The 21,159-nt window shown below is 40.4% G+C and overlaps 1 protein-coding gene across 2 annotated transcripts in view; it reads right to left on the bottom strand.

Moving 5' to 3' along the window:
* Positions 1-670: 670 nt before the first annotated feature.
* GREB1L (GREB1 like retinoic acid receptor coactivator) overlaps positions 671-21,159 on the bottom strand; it is a 294,440-nt gene continuing 273,951 nt past the window's right edge. For both annotated transcript variants that reach the window (XM_030212882.1, XM_030212875.1), the window contains 5 exons: positions 19,969-20,196; positions 17,235-17,376; positions 9,636-9,836; positions 3,941-4,079; positions 671-1,449 (listed from right to left, as the gene is read on the bottom strand). In XM_030212882.1, coding sequence (XP_030068742.1) covers positions 1,286-1,449; positions 3,941-4,079; positions 9,636-9,836; positions 17,235-17,376; positions 19,969-20,196 — 874 coding nt within the window. In that variant the 3' untranslated portion in view covers positions 671-1,285. The remainder of the gene's footprint in view (positions 1,450-3,940; positions 4,080-9,635; positions 9,837-17,234; positions 17,377-19,968; positions 20,197-21,159) is intronic.

The following is a 21,159-nucleotide window of genomic DNA, read 5'->3' on the forward strand; positions in this document are numbered from 1 at the left end:
GGCAATTATAATAGTACTAAAAAATTACTGGATATGTTTGATAGCATTGAAATCCCCATAACCACTAAGAGGGAAAATTATCAACATGGGCAACTGTTAAGTTGAGCTATTTTACCACAGGTTGGGTTATTTTAGTATAGGTGGGGATGGAGGAAATTACTTGGGTGAGGGGATTCCACTGGGGACACAGCGGGGATGTGTTAGATTCCAGTGGGGATGGGTGAAATTTCTGTCCCCATGCAATTCTCTACCCTGAATCTCCTTGGCACTGTCCCAGATTGTGCCAAGGTGGTCAGAGACCATATTCAGAAGCAAAGCCTGGTTTTCAGCTCAGTTTGGTTTAAGTGGGCAGAAGCCTATCCTGCCCACTTAAACCACACTGAATACTGACCCCCAAAACAATATAGCAAACGCACTAATAGATTTGATTTCTTGTATATGATATATAAATTTAACCTTTCAAACCAGAAATGTTAGGCCTAAACTAAATGACCTATCAGTTTCTCTTTTTTTTTTCTAGCTCATCATGATTTGCCCTTATCATACGTCCCTTTTCCTGTAGCGTTTATGTGCAATGGTGCTGTTAATCAAAAAAGCAAAAGGGAGACAGAGCAGGACGGGGACTACATGTGCAATCAAACACACTCACACACGCACCTCCCTGCATTTACTGATTTGTTCAGGTTTCCAAGTAGTGTAAACTTAACACCTGTGGAAATTTTTGCCAAAACACACAGTTAACAAGATATATAAAAATTACAAGGTACAAATCTTAACTCTAACCACTGCACAGAAAGAGAACAAGACTATTTTAGTACGAATATCTTCTACAACATTTGGTAAATTTCAAACCCCTGAGTAACACTGCACCGAAGCACAGCTTTTAAGAGAGAGTGAGGGCATCCTGACTCAGCATGTAACCTTCCACAAACTCCATACTAGGGATGTACGGTCCATGGAACATGCTCAGGCCGGCTGATGCTGCTGTCACAGTCTGATGGAGGAGAAAGCTCTCCAAAAGAGCGCCATGCAACTTCAAGGGAGAATTCATCTACATCTCCCTCACATTGCAGCTATCTGAAAGCAGTTTCTCTGACTGACCTTAACTTAAATCCAAGTTCATGGCGTTCACACCTGAATGAATTAAAGTCAACAATCATCATTTAGGTTCTTTGGCTCTTTTATCTTTAGTCTATTTAAATATTGGTTGCACTTTGCTCCACAGTGATTGTACTTTATACAGTGATCTGCATTCTCCCATAATAATTTAATCATCTTGCAGGCCTCATACATGGCGCCCAGTCAGAAAGTAAAGTGGTTTGTCATCGCTGCTGTTGGCAGTCTGAAACTCATCTCGGAGACGAAATTGCCACACATCTTCCAGCTCCAATCGGACAATGGTTTGACGGAGTGAGCTTCTGTCTTGGCAAATGACGCAAAGGGTGGCACCTAAACGACAAAAAAACAAACGCAGTCACTTTGAAGTTACAAGGCTGCAACAAATGTACTGCTCTTCTTCTTACAAGGCTCTTCTAGATCAGTGGTTTTCAACCCAGACCTCATGGAGTACCTGGCCAGATGGGTTTTCAGGATACCCACAATGAATATGGATGAGATAAATCTGAATAAAAAGAAGGTAGGTCAGATCTCGGAGGTGGAAGGGGCAGGTCCCATCTCAGATACTCTGTGGCTCCTGGGTCTGTGTCAGAGAATTTCTGACTCAGGGCTCTCAGTCCCAGGCACTAAGGTGGCTAATGCTGTGAGATTGAAAAGCCTTCCAAAGGCCAATATCTAACAATGAACTACACCAGTGTTAAAACTATATCACACACATTCCAACATACACTAGTGGAATATCCTTCACTGCTAATTTATTTAGGGTAATAGTGATCTCGCCTCAATAAGATAAGTTAACTACAGCCCTTCTTTTAAAAAAAAGTTTTTGTAAAGAAAAAAAAACCTTAGGATTGAAGAAATGATGAAGTTACTAAATGGACTGATGACGATAAAAGTGATCGGTTATATTAACCAGTCTAACATCTCATTGTAGATGTGAATTACTACTGATGGTCCATTACCCTAAATAAATTAGTGGTGAAGCATATTCCTCCACTGTATGTTGGAGTGTGTGTGAAATGCTATGAGCTGCCATGTGCAAGGTCCAGCTCAATCCCCAAGTTGAGTTTGGATCAGCCAGGGCTGGAGATGCCATAGAGGCAGCATCCATAATCCTCTGGAGTAAGGTAGTCATTCTCATTAAAGCTGTCACTTGGTGGCTGGACTCAGGGATATGGAAGGAGCCCTGGCACATGGCCACCAGGCAAGGAATGTCACTGCTATAGGCAAAACTGATGGAGATGGAAGGGAGGAGGAAACGGACCGCCCACAAAAAACCCCCCTAACCTAAAAAACAACCCCCCCCCCCCTACAAACCTGAAAATAATAAAGTACACCCAAACTTTGCATACATAATTGACCTGGCCAAGGGGCAGACTGACTATTTAAACAATAGGGCAGTGCCTGAGGGTCCACAGCAGTAGGGGCCCCACTCTCCCCTAGGTTCCATTTAATCACTTTTGATTGGTGGTTAGGGGCCCATGGCCCTTACTGCCCGAGGACCCAGAACACTGTCAGTCCAGCCCTGCACTGGTGCAAAGTGAGAACTGTCTGCAATCCAAGTACAATATAAAATGCTACATATCAAATACAGCTGCTAATGTATACTGTGAGCACCACTAGAACAACAAAAACCTGTTTACTTTCTTTGTGAAGCACCTAAACTGGCAGATGAAGGTTGAACATGAGAACTCTTTTGTTATAATGAGTTTTCTAGGCTTCCAGTTCAATAAAAAGCTGCTCATGCTCTTAGTTGCCACAGTGTTGAATGACAAGTAAACTATAACTTGAACAGATTTCCTGCAGCTGTGCTTTCCCTCCTATCAGATATATTAGCCATTCATCTACTGCTGCAACTATCCTCTGCCAAGCAAGAAAGACCCAGTTCTCTCTCTCTTCAACGGAAGTGCTGCCTTTCAACTCCAAGTACTTCTCCACTCTTCAGACGTGTGGCTACTCCTATTAATCACCCAGCACCATCCAGTGACTTAGGGGTTTCAGATTATGTAGCTTGAAAGAGGTAACTAACATACAGAGAGATCAATGAGGTAGCACAGTTTCAAATGATATGCTTAGCCCCAGGAATTTCTGTGATATGGCCTACCCAACACCTGGGTAACCTCCCTAACCTCATGGACTGTGGGAGTATCCTATAGGACAGTGCATATAAGCTAGATAATTTCCATGGATAAAGCACCATTTTACCTGCAGAAATAGCTTTAAAAAATTACTCTCTTAAGGGGATGTTACTAAGCTGCAGTAAAATATAGCATTTTGCTGCAATTTAGTTTATCAAGGAAGACATCAATCTGCAGTAACTCAGTTCTGCAGATTAGTGACTCCAGCTTTGAATGAATAGTAACTTGCAATCAACCTCATAAGCTGTTATTCAGCTCCCTGGGAGCATGGGGCCCACTAACGCTCAGCTTGTTGCTCACACAGAGCCTTCTTAAAGAGGCTGAAACTTTTCCAAATTAATAGTACAGAGTGCTTCCCCACCCCCGAAGATCCCACCCTCAAAAAGACATAACCTTGACCTTGAAGACCCTCTCCCCCACTATAGCTACTGCTATCAAACTGTGGTGGTCTAAGGCAGGAGCAATCCCCTGCTGCTCCTGCCTCTGCCAGGTTCAAAATGGCACAGGCGACCCTCTAGTGATAGTCTCAAAGAACTACTGCTAGCAGTCAAACTGCCAGTCTCTCCCCTCACCCATCTTGGAAAAAAGCTTGACCCTATACTGGTAGTACCGCTAGATTACTGCTATGGGTCACCATTTAAACCAAGTGAGAGTAACTATCAACACAGATACAGAAGCAGATTTACCTTTGAGAAATTTGAACTTCTTAAGAAGATCTGCACCCACAAAGGAGTCACAAAGATATAGGAGCAATCCACTAAAAGTCACCCCCTCGCAGTTCACGTTGACAGAGTGCGGCCTGGAACTAACACAGCATATGGCCACCTGAAACCATCAAATATGAAATGGGTTTAGAATACAAACCAAGCAAAAGCCTATTCAACCTAGCGCAAGTGTGCTGTAAGACTTAAAATGTTACTCTTTCAATAATCAATGGAAAAAATACAGTTGGGATTATATATCAAGGTGGTCCCTTAATTACAAACCTATGAATGAGTCAAAATTCAGATGACAACAGGTACAGCTTATGTAGTGCTTCACTACATAGACAGCTTGAGGTGGTACAGCATGTGTGATGATGGGAGAAGTCCATCGCTTGCTCCTACAACACTGCAATCTTTTCAAAGGCTTCTTCATCAAAGGCCTAATTTGCTGAGCCTTGCTCCACTTCATCCAGTTGGATCTGGTTCCTAGTGTTATTCTCTGTAGACTAGGCAATTGTACTTTTCACAGAAACTAAACACAGAGAGTCTGTGGGTTGATGATCCATGTTTATGTGTGTATATGAGTAACGTGGAGTCACAAGAACACAGGGTCGTGATTATACCAGGAATACGGACAAAGAACATTCTGATCAACTCTTTACAACAGTTTAGTGGTCCAAATTAAATGCTGTCACTAGCATAATGCAGAGGCCTTCATCTAAGACTGCTTTAAAGTTCACTGGGACAATAGACAAACATGTGAGATCGGGGCCAGTTCTCTCTCCAGCAGTCTCTTCTTCTACATCTCTCTCTGGAGTTTAATTAAGCTTGGGAATTGACCTACTCCACTTCCACCTATGCCTTCTTTGAGTCCAGAGGTGTTAAAGGATTGTCCAAACTAGGGTTACCATATTTTGTCCCCCAAAAAGGACACATGCCCTGCCCCACCACACACCCCGCTCCATCCCCCTGTCACACCCTCGCTCCGCCCCATCACATTTTCCCCTCCCCCCTGTCACATATCCCATCGCCCTCCCCCCCTCCCCATCACCCCCCTCCCCTTACCTTACTACTGCCCTGGTGGTCTAGTGACCTCTTCGGGGCAGGTAAGAGCCACCTCTTTCCTGCCCTACATGCATCCTTCATGTTGGTGATCCTCGGCGCCGAGTCAAAATGGCCACCAAGAGTTGAAGTCTCGCGAGGTCTCTTCAACTCTCAGCGGCCATTTTGAATTGGCTCAGAGGATCAGCAACAGGAAGGATGCATGCAGGGCAGCGCTCTGGGCAGGAAAGAGGGGGCTCTTTCCTGTCCTGAAGGCAGAAGAGGTCACTAGACCACCAGGGCACTAGTAAGTAAGGGGAGGGGAGGCTAGCAATCTGCCTGTTTGTCCAGAAATCCGGACAAACGGGCAGACTGGCAAAATCCATCCAGTTGCCTGGACATGCCCCCAAAAAGAGTGCAAACCCTCTGAGAGAAGGTATTTCCAACCTGAATCTGCCTTCTACGTCACCATCAAATGAGTCTCCCAGGCCTTTGCAGTCAGTGCTGTGGAAAGAGTTTTCATCTTCAGAGGAATTAATTCCTCCTGTGGAAGTGAGTTTGGTTAATGTTTGGAAGATAGTGCGGATTTGCTGAATCTTTTGAAAAGACCAGTTTCTCAGTTATGCGATTTCTCATCTCAAATAGTTACTAGTGCTGGTAATATTGAGACTAAGATGGCTAATATGGAGGAGCATCTGAATGCCTTAGAAACTAAGGGGCCTTTTTACAAAAGCGTGCCAAAAAGTGGCCTGTGGTAGTATGGGTGCATGTATTGGATGCGCACTGGACCATTTCTCCAGCTCGTCTGGGAAAAAGGGTTGTGGGCCAGGAAATGGACGTGCGGCAAAATGAAAACCAGAGTGCATCTATGGCCTAAGATACCCACTGACTTAGCGGTAAGGGCTCACGTGTTACCCGCGCAGTAATTGTCCAGCGTGTGCCAACTGCTGATTACCGCTGGGAATACTCCACGGTAGAAAGTAGAAAATTATTTTCTACCACATGTTTTCAGTGCGCACCAAACTCAGAATTACTGCCAGGCAGTAATGCCGATTTGACAAGCACATAGACCCTTTGTAAAAGGGCCCCTAAGAGTAGTAATTTATAGGCTATTGGATCCTAAGTAATTAAAGATAGCTTGGATCTTTATAGGCAATTAGAGGCCGTGGAAAACCAAGCTAGGTGTAAAAAAATGTAAGAATATTGAATTCTCCTGTATGTCTTTTATTATCACCTGAGATTCTTTTTCAGAAATGTCTCAAAGTAGTATTGTTAATTTCTGAATCTGACAATATTCAGTTTTCCCTATGTCATTATATTCCAAAGAATGTGAAACAGATTTCCCAGAAGGAAGGCAAGTCTGATGTTATGGGTCCAGTTGAACTATTTAATTTGACACAATTCCTTGAAACATCACAGGATAATTTCTCACAGTGAGTCACCCTTTTGGTATCTTTATCTGAAAAGGATAAGGTAATAGTATTAAGGTCCTATTTCGGAAAAAAGGATGATCTGTTTTGTGATGGAAAGTTTCAAATGTTTCCTGACGTGGCTTGTGCCACACAGTTAAGTAGAAAACAATTTTTTTCAAGTGAAACTATGTGTGCTTGGAATAGGGGCAAGCTTTTTTTTTTCCAGTTTCCCTGCAAGTGCTTGATAAAAACTTCTGATTCTAGTTATACTTTCTTTGATTCATCTCAATTAGAGTGGTTTCTGACAGATAAAAAAGTGAAATTTTATTTGTGACATTTATATCCCACATTATCCCAAACAAGTTTGAGTTCAATGATGCTTACAATAAACAGTATTGGATACATAACAAAGAATAATGCATAAGAAAGTATTGCGCCTGCCATGAGTGGGAAAAAGTGCGGGATACAAATTTAAAAAAAAAAAAAATTTGTTGTAAGAATCCAATTTTACAATATAGTATCATAAACGTACTGGGATAGCTATGGATGTTTTAACATTTAGAAAATCTATTGTGAATGAGAAATTGTACATGAAGCAAAGGGAAGGTTAATGGTAAATAGAGTAATAACCAATTTGGGTAATAATTAGTTGTTTGAGATACGGTTGTTCTTTGTGAGGGTTTGTTTGAATAGGAACGACTTGAGGATTACAGAATCTAGTATATTCCTGTATATTTCTTATTTTGGGTGGTAAGAAGTTCTACCATTTGGTTCCAAGGTAAATGAAGTCTGCAGAGTAGACAGTTTTGTAGATCACTTTTTTGCAATTTGGGAGGTGTAGTCTGAGATAGTTTCTTGCCTCATATTTAGTGCTTCTTTGAGGTAAGATTATTAATGGTGCCATATAGTCGGAAGCTGTGCCATTTAGGATTTGAAAGATAAAGGTACATAATTTAAAGGTGATTCTCGCTTTGATGGGAAGCCAGTGTAATTTGATTAATAAAGGGGAGGCACTTTCAAAACGAGAGATTTTGTATATGAACTTGGCTGCAGTGTTTGAGCTGTTTGGAGTTTTTTTCAACAGGTACTCCTTACAGCCAGCATATATGGCATTACAATAATCAAATTGGGATAATGTTAATGATTCTTACCAATAGTCTGAATGTTTCTGATTAGAAATAGGGTCTGATCATTTTTAGTTTCCAAAGAGACCTAAAAGATTGTGTGATTACTGAGGAAATTGAGTATCAAATGTTAAATGTCTGTAATTATACCTAGAATTTTCAGATTACTGTCAACGGGGAATGAAGTGCTGTCAATTGTGAAACTGTTGTAGTCATTTTGGTCAAATAGGTTGCTAATGACCATGAATTTAGTTTTTCCTTTATTTAGTTGGATTCTGAGGCCCAGGTTTCCACCAAATTTAAGCCAAGTTTTGCCTTTTGTAAGATGTCTTGAATGTTCGTTTTGAAGGTTATGTATATGGTAACATTGTCAGCATATATGAATGTTTTGAATCCTGCTGTTTCTAGTCTGTTACCTAGTGGTGACATCATTAAACAGTATGGGCGATAGTGGAGAGCCCTGAGAGACGCCACAGTCCAGGGACCAAGGAGAGGATAAGGCTTCTTTCGTTTTCACTTTGTAAGATCTTGATTTCAGGAATTCTTGAAACCATTTGTGGACTGTGCCACATATACCAAAGTTGTCTAGTATGTTTAGTAGGATATTATGATCTACTACATCAAATGTGCTAGACATATCGAACTGTATTATTAAGATCTTAGACCCTATGCTAATTTATTTTCTGAGATTTGATACTAGGATAGTAAGGACAGTCTCAGTGCTATAGCATGGTCTGAAACCTCATTGCAATTTGTGTAGAATGGAGAAATGTGAAAGGTAGTCCCATAGTTTGTACTGCTACTATTCCTTCCATCACCTTTATCGTCAAAGGAATGGAAGCTATTGGTCTGTAGTTTGCTATATCAGTTGTGGTGATAGAATTATGCTTTGGTATTGATGTTAGGATAATAGAGCCTTTATTATCAGGGAAAGTGGCGTGGAAGGAAATATGCTGCTAAAGCAGATTAATGAATACATTAGAAGCTTCCTTCATAAAGTAACTAGGACAAGGGTCTAGTATGCACTGTGAGGTTCAGTATTTTAGGAGGCAATGTTTTACTGTCATGGGTTGGTAGTTGGAAGGAAGACCAGATTCTGTTAGTGGCTGTTCCTGTATATGTGACTGACTGAAATGATTTCTTCTTGTTTATTATAGAGATTGCCAGTTTGATGGGGAGTTAGTTGAAAGAGATCTAATTGTATAGGTGTAAATGTGGCAGTGTAATTGTATAGCTGCTCAAATTGCCTCTTTTTTTCTTTTCTTTATGATTTGTACTCCAGGTCTCCCTGTAATGTAGACTTGTATATTTCTTTCTTGCATTTGAGTATATGTAAGTTTGAGAATTCTAACAACAGAATAAAAAAATAAATCCAAATGAATGAAAGGCAAGTCTAAGTTTATAACCATTAAGCTCCTAATTTAAGAAGAATTTTCAGCAGCAAATTTATGTTCATATAAGTTTGGCTGATTTATAGTAGTAGTAGTAATTAGGGCACAAATTTAGGAGCGTGAAGGGCAATTCTATAACTGGGCTCCTGATGTTAGATGCTCCTTTGTGTGTGTAAATGCCATAAGTGCTATTATATAAGGGCATGGGTAAGTGCTATAGCATGCAAATGAATGGTGGAGCATGGGTGGGACATGGTTGGTGTGTTCAGTTATGTCAGCTCTAAAGCTGGTGTAAGTGCAGGCATCTAAATGGAAGGCAAGTCAATGCTGGGTTATGCTAGTATTCTATAATGGAATCTGAGTACCTAGATGCCATTACAGAATTGGCACTCCCTGCATAAATTTAGGAGTTCAGTTTCTTTTTGAATATTGGGTCCTGTACTATAGCTGTCTTCAACATGGTGGGCACCAGGATAGACTAATCAGCTGACACTGGCAATGGACTGTGTAAAAAAAAAACTTAGTGGAAAAATGATCTGACAGGGCATGGGAAGAAAGGAGCATGCATAAGCACCAGAAATTTCTGCAACCAGCTGAATGTATCTGCATACCACCAACATTTGGCATAGCATGGTGCGCATCTACCTCAAGTTTTCCAAGCAGATCTCTCTTTAGAGAACTCAATAAAAACTACAGCAATTATTTTTACCTCTGGTCCAATATTCAAATAGCAGTCAACAGCCAGCACAGGATTTCTGAAATTGTGAATAGCCTTTGGGAAGAGTTTGTACGTGGCATGCTGAAGGAACTTCTCCAGGAGGTACTGAGCTGGAGCTGCCAGTAGCATATGCTCGCTGTCTGGTGCGCAGACAAACTGAGCAGGTGGTATGGGGGCCAAGCTTTCTGATACCTGAAATGAAAAGTGCAGGAAGTAAGAATATGACTGAATAAGACAGAGAGCAGAGATGGAAACAAAGAGTCAGTAGAGGGCACAGCAGCACAAAGACAAAAAGGCTGCATGATACAAACCTACAGACCAAAAACAAAAAGTCAAGCCAGGATGGAACCCTGGCTCAGCTCTTTAATTCTAATGGCCTGTTACTTTAATGAGCTCCACAGTAACGCCATGTTAAAGCACCCAGTACATATGTTGCTACTGTATCACCATGCTGTCACTGACCTGCAGGTTCCCATATCAAAGCCTCTACAGGTAAATACACACACACACACACACACACACATATATATATATATACATATATATATTTATGTGTGTGTGTAACAACCATATCCTACAACAGGTTTCACAAATAGTACCCCCCCCCCCCTATTCAGAGCATTTCCCCTTTGCTATCAGGGAGGTAAATAGTACTACTACTTGTGGAGAACCCCCTCCCCCACATCATAATATCTGTACAGTGCTTCACAAACGTTTAGCTTATATACATCTGTACTACTGGCTTTCTGATGATATCCACCTAAAGTGGTGTTTATTCTGGTCATCAACATGAAGGAATGGAATTATTAACATCTTTGGAAGTAGAGTCAACAAACCTTTTGGAACCCGCTACCTTTATATTATAGTAAATGCTACCTTATTTCTGACACTAGTATTCAAATAAGATCTGAATTTGATCTTGCGTCTTTATTTTTGCAATACTCAAACACTATTTCTGGGACATAACATTTGGATATTTCCAGATTTAGCAGGAATAATGCAATAATTTTCCCTAGATATCCTTGCAAATGTACTGCTGAATATTTGGGGAATAATTATGTTTTTTTAATGTCCCTGATCAGCTGAACAGCTTTCTGGATGCTAAAAAGTGCCTAATTCTAGTAACTTTTATTTTAACTCCTAATGAGGATCGTGATGGCTAACATTTAATTAAGATTTGCCGTTTGAGTGTTAAGGTTATTTCTTCTTTGAAATATATTTTTCTTGAAAACTCCCTTGATATCATTATTTTGCCCTCTTAAATTGTTGGGAACTAATGGAGTATTTGCTTGATTTATACTCATTTTTTTTTCATTTGCCTTTAGTTTCTCTTTTCTTTGTAATTACTCATTTTTCTTATGGAAGAAGATTTGTTGTGCTTGTTTATATTGTTTTAAAATGCTTAATAAATATAAAGAAAAAGAAGAAATATTTCTCGAGAGGTCAAATACATTCATGCAACTATCATATCTCTAGCAATTGGGTCCAGACCAATCACATATCAATATGCTACTGTGATTCAAATGTCAGTACTGATAAGATAGCATAAAATGCACTTGTTAGTGGCACGGGGGATTTCTATCCTGATCTTACTCAACACTGTTATCCTGACTGTGATCCTTCTCTTACCAAGAAAAACAACTCTATGTGCCAGCTGGAGAGTAAGGAAACCACCTTCAAGGTCATATGTTTATCTATGCTAAAAGAAGTGAGAACATTCAGAGTATTTTAAGAAATAATGTTCATAGTAGGGAGCATGTGTGTTTTTCTAACATTTCATTTGTTTTATCATCTCACACATTGAATTAGGAATCTTTGTTCTTGCTTTTTCTTCTGTTACATGTTGTTTCATATTTTGCCTCTGTAAAATAAATCCTTTATTTATTTTTTATTATTATCGTGTAAGTTCTTGTTGCCAATCAGTAAGATATAAGATATTGACTTTAGGTTAGTTAAATATATGACATGTTTTTCTAGAGTGCTTGCAAGGTTATTTTTTGCACGTCTTTTCTACCTGTGACCAGTAGGGGTCTGTGGTGATTACTAGTATTTCCTTCACAGTAATTTGGAGGTTCAACCGAGATATTGATAGTTCATATAGATACTTATTGATAAGCAGCCTTTCTTGCTCTTCTGATTTTGAGAGTGTCTTCTGTTTTATTTTTCTCATTTGTATTTAGTGTTTGAGGCTTTAGAAGGATTGTTTTTATTAAGATAATGAATTGGCTGTAATTCTTATTAGAACTATGCTATGTGAAGGTTTTTGCTTCCAGTGAAAGGAAAAACAGATGAAGAAAAAAATACGCAGCTTTTTTTACATAGGTATGCCATCATTTTCAACTGTTTCTCTAACATGTGGAATGAATTCTATAGAGCCTCCAATATGGTCTTATGTTGGAAGACCTTGTTTCTCAGGCTCTTTTCAAGATAGTAGCTTGTTGCTGTCAAATACACTGACAAAGTTAACAATTCAATTGTTGTAGAGGAGGTAATGGCACATAGTTCACAAGTACATGCAGTCATAACTAAAGCTGTGGTAGAGACCAAGACACATCTTCCCCCTCCACACAGAATGCATGTGTGGTGGCAATGACCCAAGATAAATTATTAAAAGCGGTAAAGGCCTTAACCATGCTCATGGACATAGTACAAACGGAACTAACTACTACCAAAAGGGAGCTGGGGTTAGCCCAAGAGGATCTCGGAGAGCTCAAACAAGAGAAAGGTAGCCTTGTAGAAGTAAAATTATCCTTGGAAGGGCAGAATGTAGCTTAGTGATCTGAATAAGAAATACAATCTATTGAGATAAACACTAAAGCTTAATGACTCACTCAACAGTGAGGTTCAGGACACCAGGGAACTGACAGCCCATTTTCATGCTCTAAAGGAGGTGGGCTTAGACTTATTGATCTGCTTATTAGAAAGTCTCTGTCCTGCAGCAGCATCAAGTTGCCAATGGGGGGAATAAAGATGCCTCCCCAATTGCAGAGGCAGTGTGGAAACAGTACCTCACTCAACAAAAGGAGATGGAGGGCTTATTAAAAGAGAAGTGTGTCATGCAAGTTAAAATGAATTCTCTTCATTAGGAAATCAAAGTGTTCAGAAGTAGGCAGATCCTGGCAGATAGGGAGCAGTGAATGACTGGGTCCTTAAATGAAGTCCAACATGACAGAGAATTGTCAAGCTGTTTTGTATTTCTGCAGAAACAGATAACTGATATGGCTCATCAATGCCTAAGCTTACAAACAAAAACTGCTAAACTGCAGCTGGATTTGGTGGAGATAATGGAACAAAACAAATGGAACACAGAGACATTGCAAGGGAGAACAGGTACACATAGGATGTTCATGCTGGAAACTGAAAATGCCCATTCAATAAAAGAAAGATACATGTGTTGCGTTAATTGGGCAGTGCCCACAGCTTGTGGAAGCTCTGGAAAGCAGGGTACAGGAGCATCACATAGTACAGGAGGATGGATAGCAAAGATGAAGGGTCTGATGAGGAACCCTGTGGCCTAAATAAACAGGAATTTCTTAGGCTGCCACAGGTGGGTAGTACTCCTATGAAAAGGGTGCCTTTAGTTTAGTTTATCGATATTTGGTATACTGCCTTTCATAATGTGAACCAAAGCAGTTTACAACATGAAAGCAACAGAAAAGGGAAAACGAACTACAATAATTCATAGGAAGGCAAAGGTAAAGAAAACAGAATAATAAAGAAATGCCTCATGTACTGGTCAACCGACCCACAAACCCCGATTATCTACCCTTAAAAGACTCAGAAAAAAAAAGCTACTTTGAAGCCATGGTAAGAGGCTTTGGATTTAGATATGGAGGGAGAGAATTCCATAGAAAAGGTCCTGCAAGGAAAAATGAAAATCATCAAGTAGACTCTATAAATGGGAGGAAGATAAAGACAGAATAGAAAGCTGAAGACTGAACACAACACTCATGCAGGCCTATAAGGAACATTTACAGAGAAGAGACAGGAATATCCCGGGTTCCAATGTGGACACCAGAAAGTAAAAGCAGATCATCCATCCATACCTTGGAACAGGTCTCCATCAGGTAATGCTAAGCCCACAGATGTAAAGGGACTTAAGGAAATGGCATCCCTTTTGTGAAAGGGGGCACAGTCCCCATAAAGGACCACCTTCACCAAACATGAAGTATTGAAAAGTTTTATAGGTTGACAGGGAACAAGATATGATTACTGTGTTATCATGGGCATTTTCTGATTCCTACCAACAGTTCCTAGCTGCCATATCATCATATGAGAAAAATGACCTGGCAGCCTTTGAACAGGCCCTGCTTAAAAATTATGGGCCATATCTAAAGTCCTTCACTGCTCATCAAGCAGCATACAGCATGAACTGTAGAAAAGAGTGGTCACATGAAGGTTATGCCAATGAGTTAAAAACAAACATTTTTCTACTTCGCACCTAATCTTTATAAAGCAGAGAATGCAGACTTCAAGGACTCTTGATTCAGATTCAGGAGGATTTTAGTGTGAGAGATTGACACAGCCTCAGAAGTTACAATGATGATTTCATTGAGTGACAGATACCTTGCATGCCCTCCCAAAAGAGGTGGTGGAGATGAAAACTATAATGGAATGAAATAAATGTACGGGATAAACACAAAGGAATCCTGTTTAGAAGAAATGGATCCAAAGAAGCTTAGTGGAGATTGGGTGGCAACATCTGTAACTGGGAAGCAAAGCCAGTGCTGGGTAGCCTTCTACGGTCTGTGCCTCCTTAGGGGGTTCAAGTGCCCTGCAAACTGGCACCTTGTGATCTCTTGCTTGTGGCCTATGGTAATCAAATCATTGGTCAGCTACAGCTCTCTCTCCAACTGGGTAAGGTGACTGTAAGACACCTGATCATTACCATGTATGCTGGGGAGGCGCTACTAATTGTTAATGAGCTTCTTAAAAGGCTTAGATCCGTCCTGGACTATATTTATTTATTACATTTGTATTACACATTTTCCCACCTATTTGCAGGCTCAATGTGGCTTACATAGTATCGTAAAGGCGTTCGCCAATTCCGGTATAAACAGTTACACAGTGATGTTATCGTAGAATAAGGTTCATGTGGAACAAACATATTAGGGAATCGTATAGAGCAAGAGTTAAGTTATGTCCATTACGTTCTTTGGTTTCAAAGTGTTGCAGAGTTCTGGTATTTAAGTAGGGTCAGTAGGGTATGCCTTTTTGAACAGGTAAGTTTTTAGTGATTTCCGGAAGTTTATTCAGGAGGTAAGATGGATACAGATTAAGTGCTCCATTCCGTATGAGAGTGAAGCAGGGTAAATAAGTTGATGGCTCTTCTATGATAGAATAGACAAACGATGCCATCTAAATTAATTTTCAGAGATTAGTAGATCCTTCTATACTGGAGATCAAATTGGATTTAGAAGCAAATTGTAAAAGTCAACAAAATGTGATACTGATTTGAAGGGAATCGATAGCAGGTGTTGTAATTAATCCTAATGGTTTGCTTATAAATATGAAAGGCTATCTGGTTCTACAAGGCCTTCCTAGCTGTACCTCTGAAACTGAGGAGGCAATAACTAACCTGGTGCACACTGGTCACATCCACGGAAACTGGCTAAGATACTATGAGCATATGTGGTAGAGGTTCAACTGGGGAATTCCTGGCAAAGTAAGGCCAATCTGTTAGGGCCAGTGATATCATACCTCTTGCTGCCTCTGACAAATGTAGAAGGAATTCAAGCAATTTCTGTGCAGGACAAGTGAAGGGATCTATGGCCTTGCCCTCATATCAGCTGGCAAACTCTTTCCATTTAAATCCCTGTGTCCCCTTAGTGGAATCCCTTGTGGCAGCTAGCAAGATCTGTGAGACATTGTCTGGCAAGTTCAGGGAAGACAACGTGAACCTTTCAAGGTCCAAGCCCTGAGAGCTAGGGACTCTTGAATGATCAGTATTGGAAAACACTCCAGTTTTATAAGATTTCTGATGGACAGGTCCTACAGAAGTGGAACACACACTTGACTTGGTCAATAAGAGGCTATTTGAATTATGGTTCCCCAGTCTTCAGCATGATTTTTGCTACATGGGATGTTACAAGATACATCAATGAAGATGAGGTTGAATTCTTCCGCTTCTTCAGGTGGGAATTTAAAAATGACCACCACCGGTGAGCTCTACTGATGCTCAAAGATGGCTCTACTGATGCTCAATGATGAGGGTGACGGGGACACTTTTGATACTGATGCATCCTTAGCATACAATGTAGCTCCTGGACCAATGGAGACTGATGTTTCAGATGCTGATGGACTGGTTTTATCATGAAAAAGCTTTTCTCTCTGCTTTTCTCTATCATGGCATCTATGCACAGAATGTACGACAACAGGGATTGTGGTTGGATCTCAGACATTGTGAGCACCATGAGCATCTGTAATGGTTATGGTCCTGTTGCACTGAGAATTTTTTTTTTTTTTAAGACACTGGGGTTTTCTTTTTTGACATTTCATTCAGAAAAATAGCTGCAACAAAATCAAACAACTCAATGATGACGAAAATACCCAGGCTGAGAGCTCAAGGCTAAAAAGTGGTCCACACTGAGCCAAAGTGAAACAAGAAATAATCCAATCCGGCGAAAAATCTGACTGAGGAGCTACTGGGAAGATGCAAAAGACCACAAAAGAGTGACAGGACTAACAAGATTTTAATAAAAATAAAAAAATCTGAGGTGCTGAAATGACTGCTACAAAAATAGATTAAAAATTAGGTTAAAAAAATTTTGACTGAAGAGATCCCGTTTGACAGTGGCAGGAAGGAATGAGCACAGATGTGTGGTCAGCTGGCTGAAACGCTTCTTGAAAAAGATGCTGAGTTAAGGTTTTCCACATTGGGCTGTCAGTGGTGTCACTCAGAAGCAAGGATTCACAGTCCAGCTTGTCATCAGAGAAAGCAATTTTGAAAAGAGAGATTTCAGTTCATGGTATTGCATGCTACAACATCCTCCTCCCTTTCCCCCATCTTTCCAGTAAAATATGACATTACCCAGTGACTGTAGTGCTGGAAGGGGAGGTGAGAACAGTAGCCTTGGAGACTGGATCCTTTCACCTGTAGCCCTGCTCTCAGTTTTCAATTGAGGGATCACAGGAGAAAATACTGGGAGTGCTCAACCACCTACAGAGCTGCTATAAAGAAGAAAGTTTAGATGCATGCAAAAGCATCTGATGCTCTAACAGAAAGGTTATTGTATTAGATTTGGATACTGGATTCTACATTTGAATGCTTGCCTTTTTGAAATCCATGCTCAAGCTGAGTTACAAGAGAGTACACAACGTTTTATGGCCCCCAGTGTGATATTAGAAAAGAAAATTTTAAAGGAGGTTTTATGATCTTTCTATGGAAAGTGGGTACTGGTCTACACTTCGGCTCACTAAGAGATTTCATCGGAGAAATTCTAATTTAAACTCTAGCACAAATAGGATACAAGAGCAGCACTACCAAACACACTAAATCAAATGCTGTTTTTCATTCTCACAAGGACAATTAAAGATGATGTCACTTATCTCCTCCCATAAGACACTTTCTCCAAGTTTCATATAACCTACCATAATTTTGGGTTTAATGACAAAGTCTTTTTGCCCTCCAACTTGTACACATTTCTTCATCAGACTGAACTTGTTAAATCGGCATATCAACAGACCACTGCTGTTTGTTCTCAGGTTAAAATCCACATCTTCACAAAAGTACCTATGGACAAAACATTGGAATGAAGCAGTTTGTTCAGAAAAGTTTTCACAAAATCCCAAATAGGAAGAGACTGTAGTATTCAGAGGAAATCCTTAAGGGTGTTCTGGCCAGGTTATCAGTGAGACTTCTGTTGCCAGGACAACCAGAGTGATTGATCCATCCTGTGTTTGGGGGAAGACCAAAGATAATATAGTTCTGTGTTTGAAATCAAAGACATCTAATTCTTGAATGTAAAATTTAACTCATGCATCTTCAAAGCAGGGCCACAACACTGACACAAAGCTTTTAACATTTTAATAAAGCAGTCAGGCACCAGTTGGGGCAGAGATTAATCACACATGTAACCTGCAATGGCTTGAACAATTAAGCACCAACTTTTATTTCCCGCCACCTGCAACGCTGAACAGTAGCCAGCTTAGCCCCCTGAAACATTTATCTGCTAGGTTCTAACCTTCAATAAAATAAAGATTCTCAGTAGACTCTAAGGGCCCTCGTTTACTAACATGCGCTAGCATTTTAAACACATGATAAATGCTAGACACACCCATATATTCTTATAGGTGTCTCTAGCGTTAGCATGCGCTAAAAATGGTAGCGCACCTATAGCACAGCTTAGTAAACAGGGTCCTAAGTTATTAGTGAGCAGCGCCCCGCTGACTGGCAATAACTTACACAATGTTTAATAAAAAAAATGACTTAGGACACTTCTAATTGTGCTTTTCATTTCTTAGCCCCTGTATTTAGTACAGTGCTTATCAAACTTTCTGTGAAAATGACTTCATTATCATGGCTACAGAGAGAACATGATGCTCAGAGGAGTGGGCTGATGATGTTTCTATTGACAGCCCGCTCAGGCTGCGACCCAAACACAGGCTCTGCAACCTGATTTGGGGAGCCCTGATTTAGTAACTATTTAGTCATGAATGTGTATTTTGATTGAAAGGCCTGTCCAAGGCTTTCTGTTGCCCTAGATAAACTTGAACATGCATGGTGTTCCATCCTTTTCCCATTCTGAATTCACTATAGAAAAAAAAGGCAGTAGTTTTCAACTTCCCTTTTGTTTTCCAAAAGGAGAAGCCATTTTAACTTTAATAAATATAGAAGTATCTTATACACAAATTTGAGCCCTTTTGTAGGCTTCCTATTATCACATATTGTTGGCTTCTAAAATCTCACAGTTCAATATTCAGTGCTAGTGATAGGAAATAAAAAGGTGAGGGAGCAGTGCTGGACCCGTGGGAAAGAGAACATAGTAAAAGGAAAAAGACAGGAAAGGGGGGGGGGGGGGGGGGGGGGGAGAGATGCCACACCCATGGAGGTGGGGGTGGGGAGGGAAGAGGCACCGGAAGCGAAGTGATGAGGAGAGAGGTGCCACCAAAGCAAATTCGCTCAGGGCGCCACCACCCTTGAGCTGGCCCTGGAGCTGACGTAACTACATGTGTATAAATGCAGCAAGGCCGCATATAACTTACCGTACTCTACAACTTATGTGCTAAGTGGCAGCCTCACCCTTGGTCTCCCCCCCCCCCCCCCCCCCCCCCCCAATATGAATGTCCCCCCTTCAATTTGGTCACTATACCATTTATATGCCCTTATACATGGTATCCAGAAAAAACAGGCTCCCTTACGTAGTTTCAAAATACTTCACAATTGTTTAAACATTTAGTATGACCTTTGAAAACAGATTAGTATAATATTTTTTCTTAATTCATAATTTCTGTTCAAAATGTCCTCCTTCAACCTTGACACATTCACAAAGTCTTTGAGGCCACTGAGCCTTTGGCTCAATTAATTCTGGGGTTTCACTAACCAAGAGCTTAATTGTTTTGTGAACTCGATTTGCTGGAGCTCCATTCTGTTGAAAAATAAAGTACTCTGAAATATCTCGAATTTCAGGCAGAAGTTTCTGCTGGAGTAGATTATTTTTGGGCTATTTGGAAAAATGTTGGAGGCTCTAGCGTACCAAGGGCAAGGCGATCTGCCCTGGGTGCAGGGAGCAAGGGGTGCACGAAGCAGTTGCACAGCTGTCTGCTCCGCCGGTTCCCTGCCCCCATGTTGATAACTATGCCCCTTAGATACATAGGGCCATTTACACATGCATTTCCCACTATACGTGTGTGCAAATCCCACACAAGCTTCCTAAAATGGCTGCCACAGACTTCCAGATGCATTAAAATTGTTATTCACCCCATTCATTTTGGCTCAGCATTTTCTATCCATGCTTCTTGTTATTTTTAGGTGGTTTTGAATAATTCTTACTTTTCTGGGGTTTCACCATTTTTTATCTCACTTGTTTCCTGAAGGTGATAAATTAGGGCGGAACCTGGCTAAGAATATATACGTTAGATTTATTTTAAACAAAACCCCTTAAAACTAATTAGGTCAAGATAAAGCCTGAGCAAGATAACAAATATTTCATAATACAAGCTTTGTGGAAATACTGAAGACCCTCCTGAGAGGGTCATTTCTAGTCAGGTACTTTGTTGGTTTTCTTTTAACAAATATATTTTAGGAAACAAACATTGTCCTTGTTCTATTTTATAATACACAGAAAATCTGAAACAACTTCTTACTTATCTGTATTTTGCCTACCTGTTTAGATCATACTGTACATTCTGCGTCAAGTCTATGTTGAGTACTGTAATGTCATGCACATGACATCTGGAAAACGGAGGTATGGGTCTCTTGACATTCAACATGTTGTTCCACTTCTGAATACCCAGAATTGCATAATGAACAATTTTTGGCGTGGCTTCAATATGCTGTAGAACGTATTTTAGTGACACATTTTTGGTGGTAACGATTGGTTCTTTGGATTGGCTGGTAAAGCAAAAAAACAAAACACAAAACAAAAAAACAAAAAAAACAAAAACAGAATAAAAGTTTGTGAGGATTTATTTTGAAAAAAGGAATTTATACAGCCCCCCCCCCCCCCAATCTGGCGCATCTCACAATTTACAATGTATGTATATTATAAAGATAAACAACAATTATATAATGGGCAGTTTGAAATGACTGAAGGCAATTTTCAATACAAAAAAACTTGCATACCTCAAAGATCTCATAGTCCCCCCTCTTTCAGCATATGCACTTCCATGCAACAGTCCAGCAAAGGTTAGAAGCAACCAGGAATTTTATTCCTAGCACTGAGCCTGAATTTAAGGAAGCATGTTTTCTACCTGAAATAATTATGCATTCTTCAATTATTCCAAACAAAAAGGATTATAAATTTCTGGGTTTGATGTATATGAAGTTGTCTATAGGTTTATATGATTGTTCCAATCGCAAAATGTTTCATATGCTTTTTTTCCTGAATACATGAATATGATAATCCACTGAGACCCCGATGCACAAAGGCACCCATTAATTATGGGTGCTGTGGTAAAACTTAGCGAGTTGCAAACAGCGAATGATACACAAAGCGGATTGCAAGCAAATGAGATGCACAGATCCCCCTTTGTGCATTGGTCGCTGTTTGCGACTTGAAGCTGTCAAATGCATATGACAGCTTGCCCAAGCACAAATCCCTGGTGGTCCACTGGAACCTGACACAACTGCACCCCCTTCTCAACCCACCCACACTCCCAAGCACAAATCCATGGTGGTCTGGTGGATCCTCACAACACCTCTGCACCCCCAGCCTCCCCCATGCAATAAATCCATAGTGGCCCAATGGACCCCCCCCCCCCCCCCCACCGCCAGTAAAAATCTCCCTGGTAGTCCTCACCTCCCTTTCCCATACCTTAAAATGTAGAAAGCAGGAGAGCAGGAGCAACACTCCTC

The sequence above is a fragment of the Microcaecilia unicolor genome, chromosome 1, assembly GCF_901765095.1.
Source record: "Microcaecilia unicolor chromosome 1, aMicUni1.1, whole genome shotgun sequence".
Classification (NCBI taxonomy): Eukaryota; Metazoa; Chordata; class Amphibia; order Gymnophiona; family Siphonopidae; genus Microcaecilia; species Microcaecilia unicolor.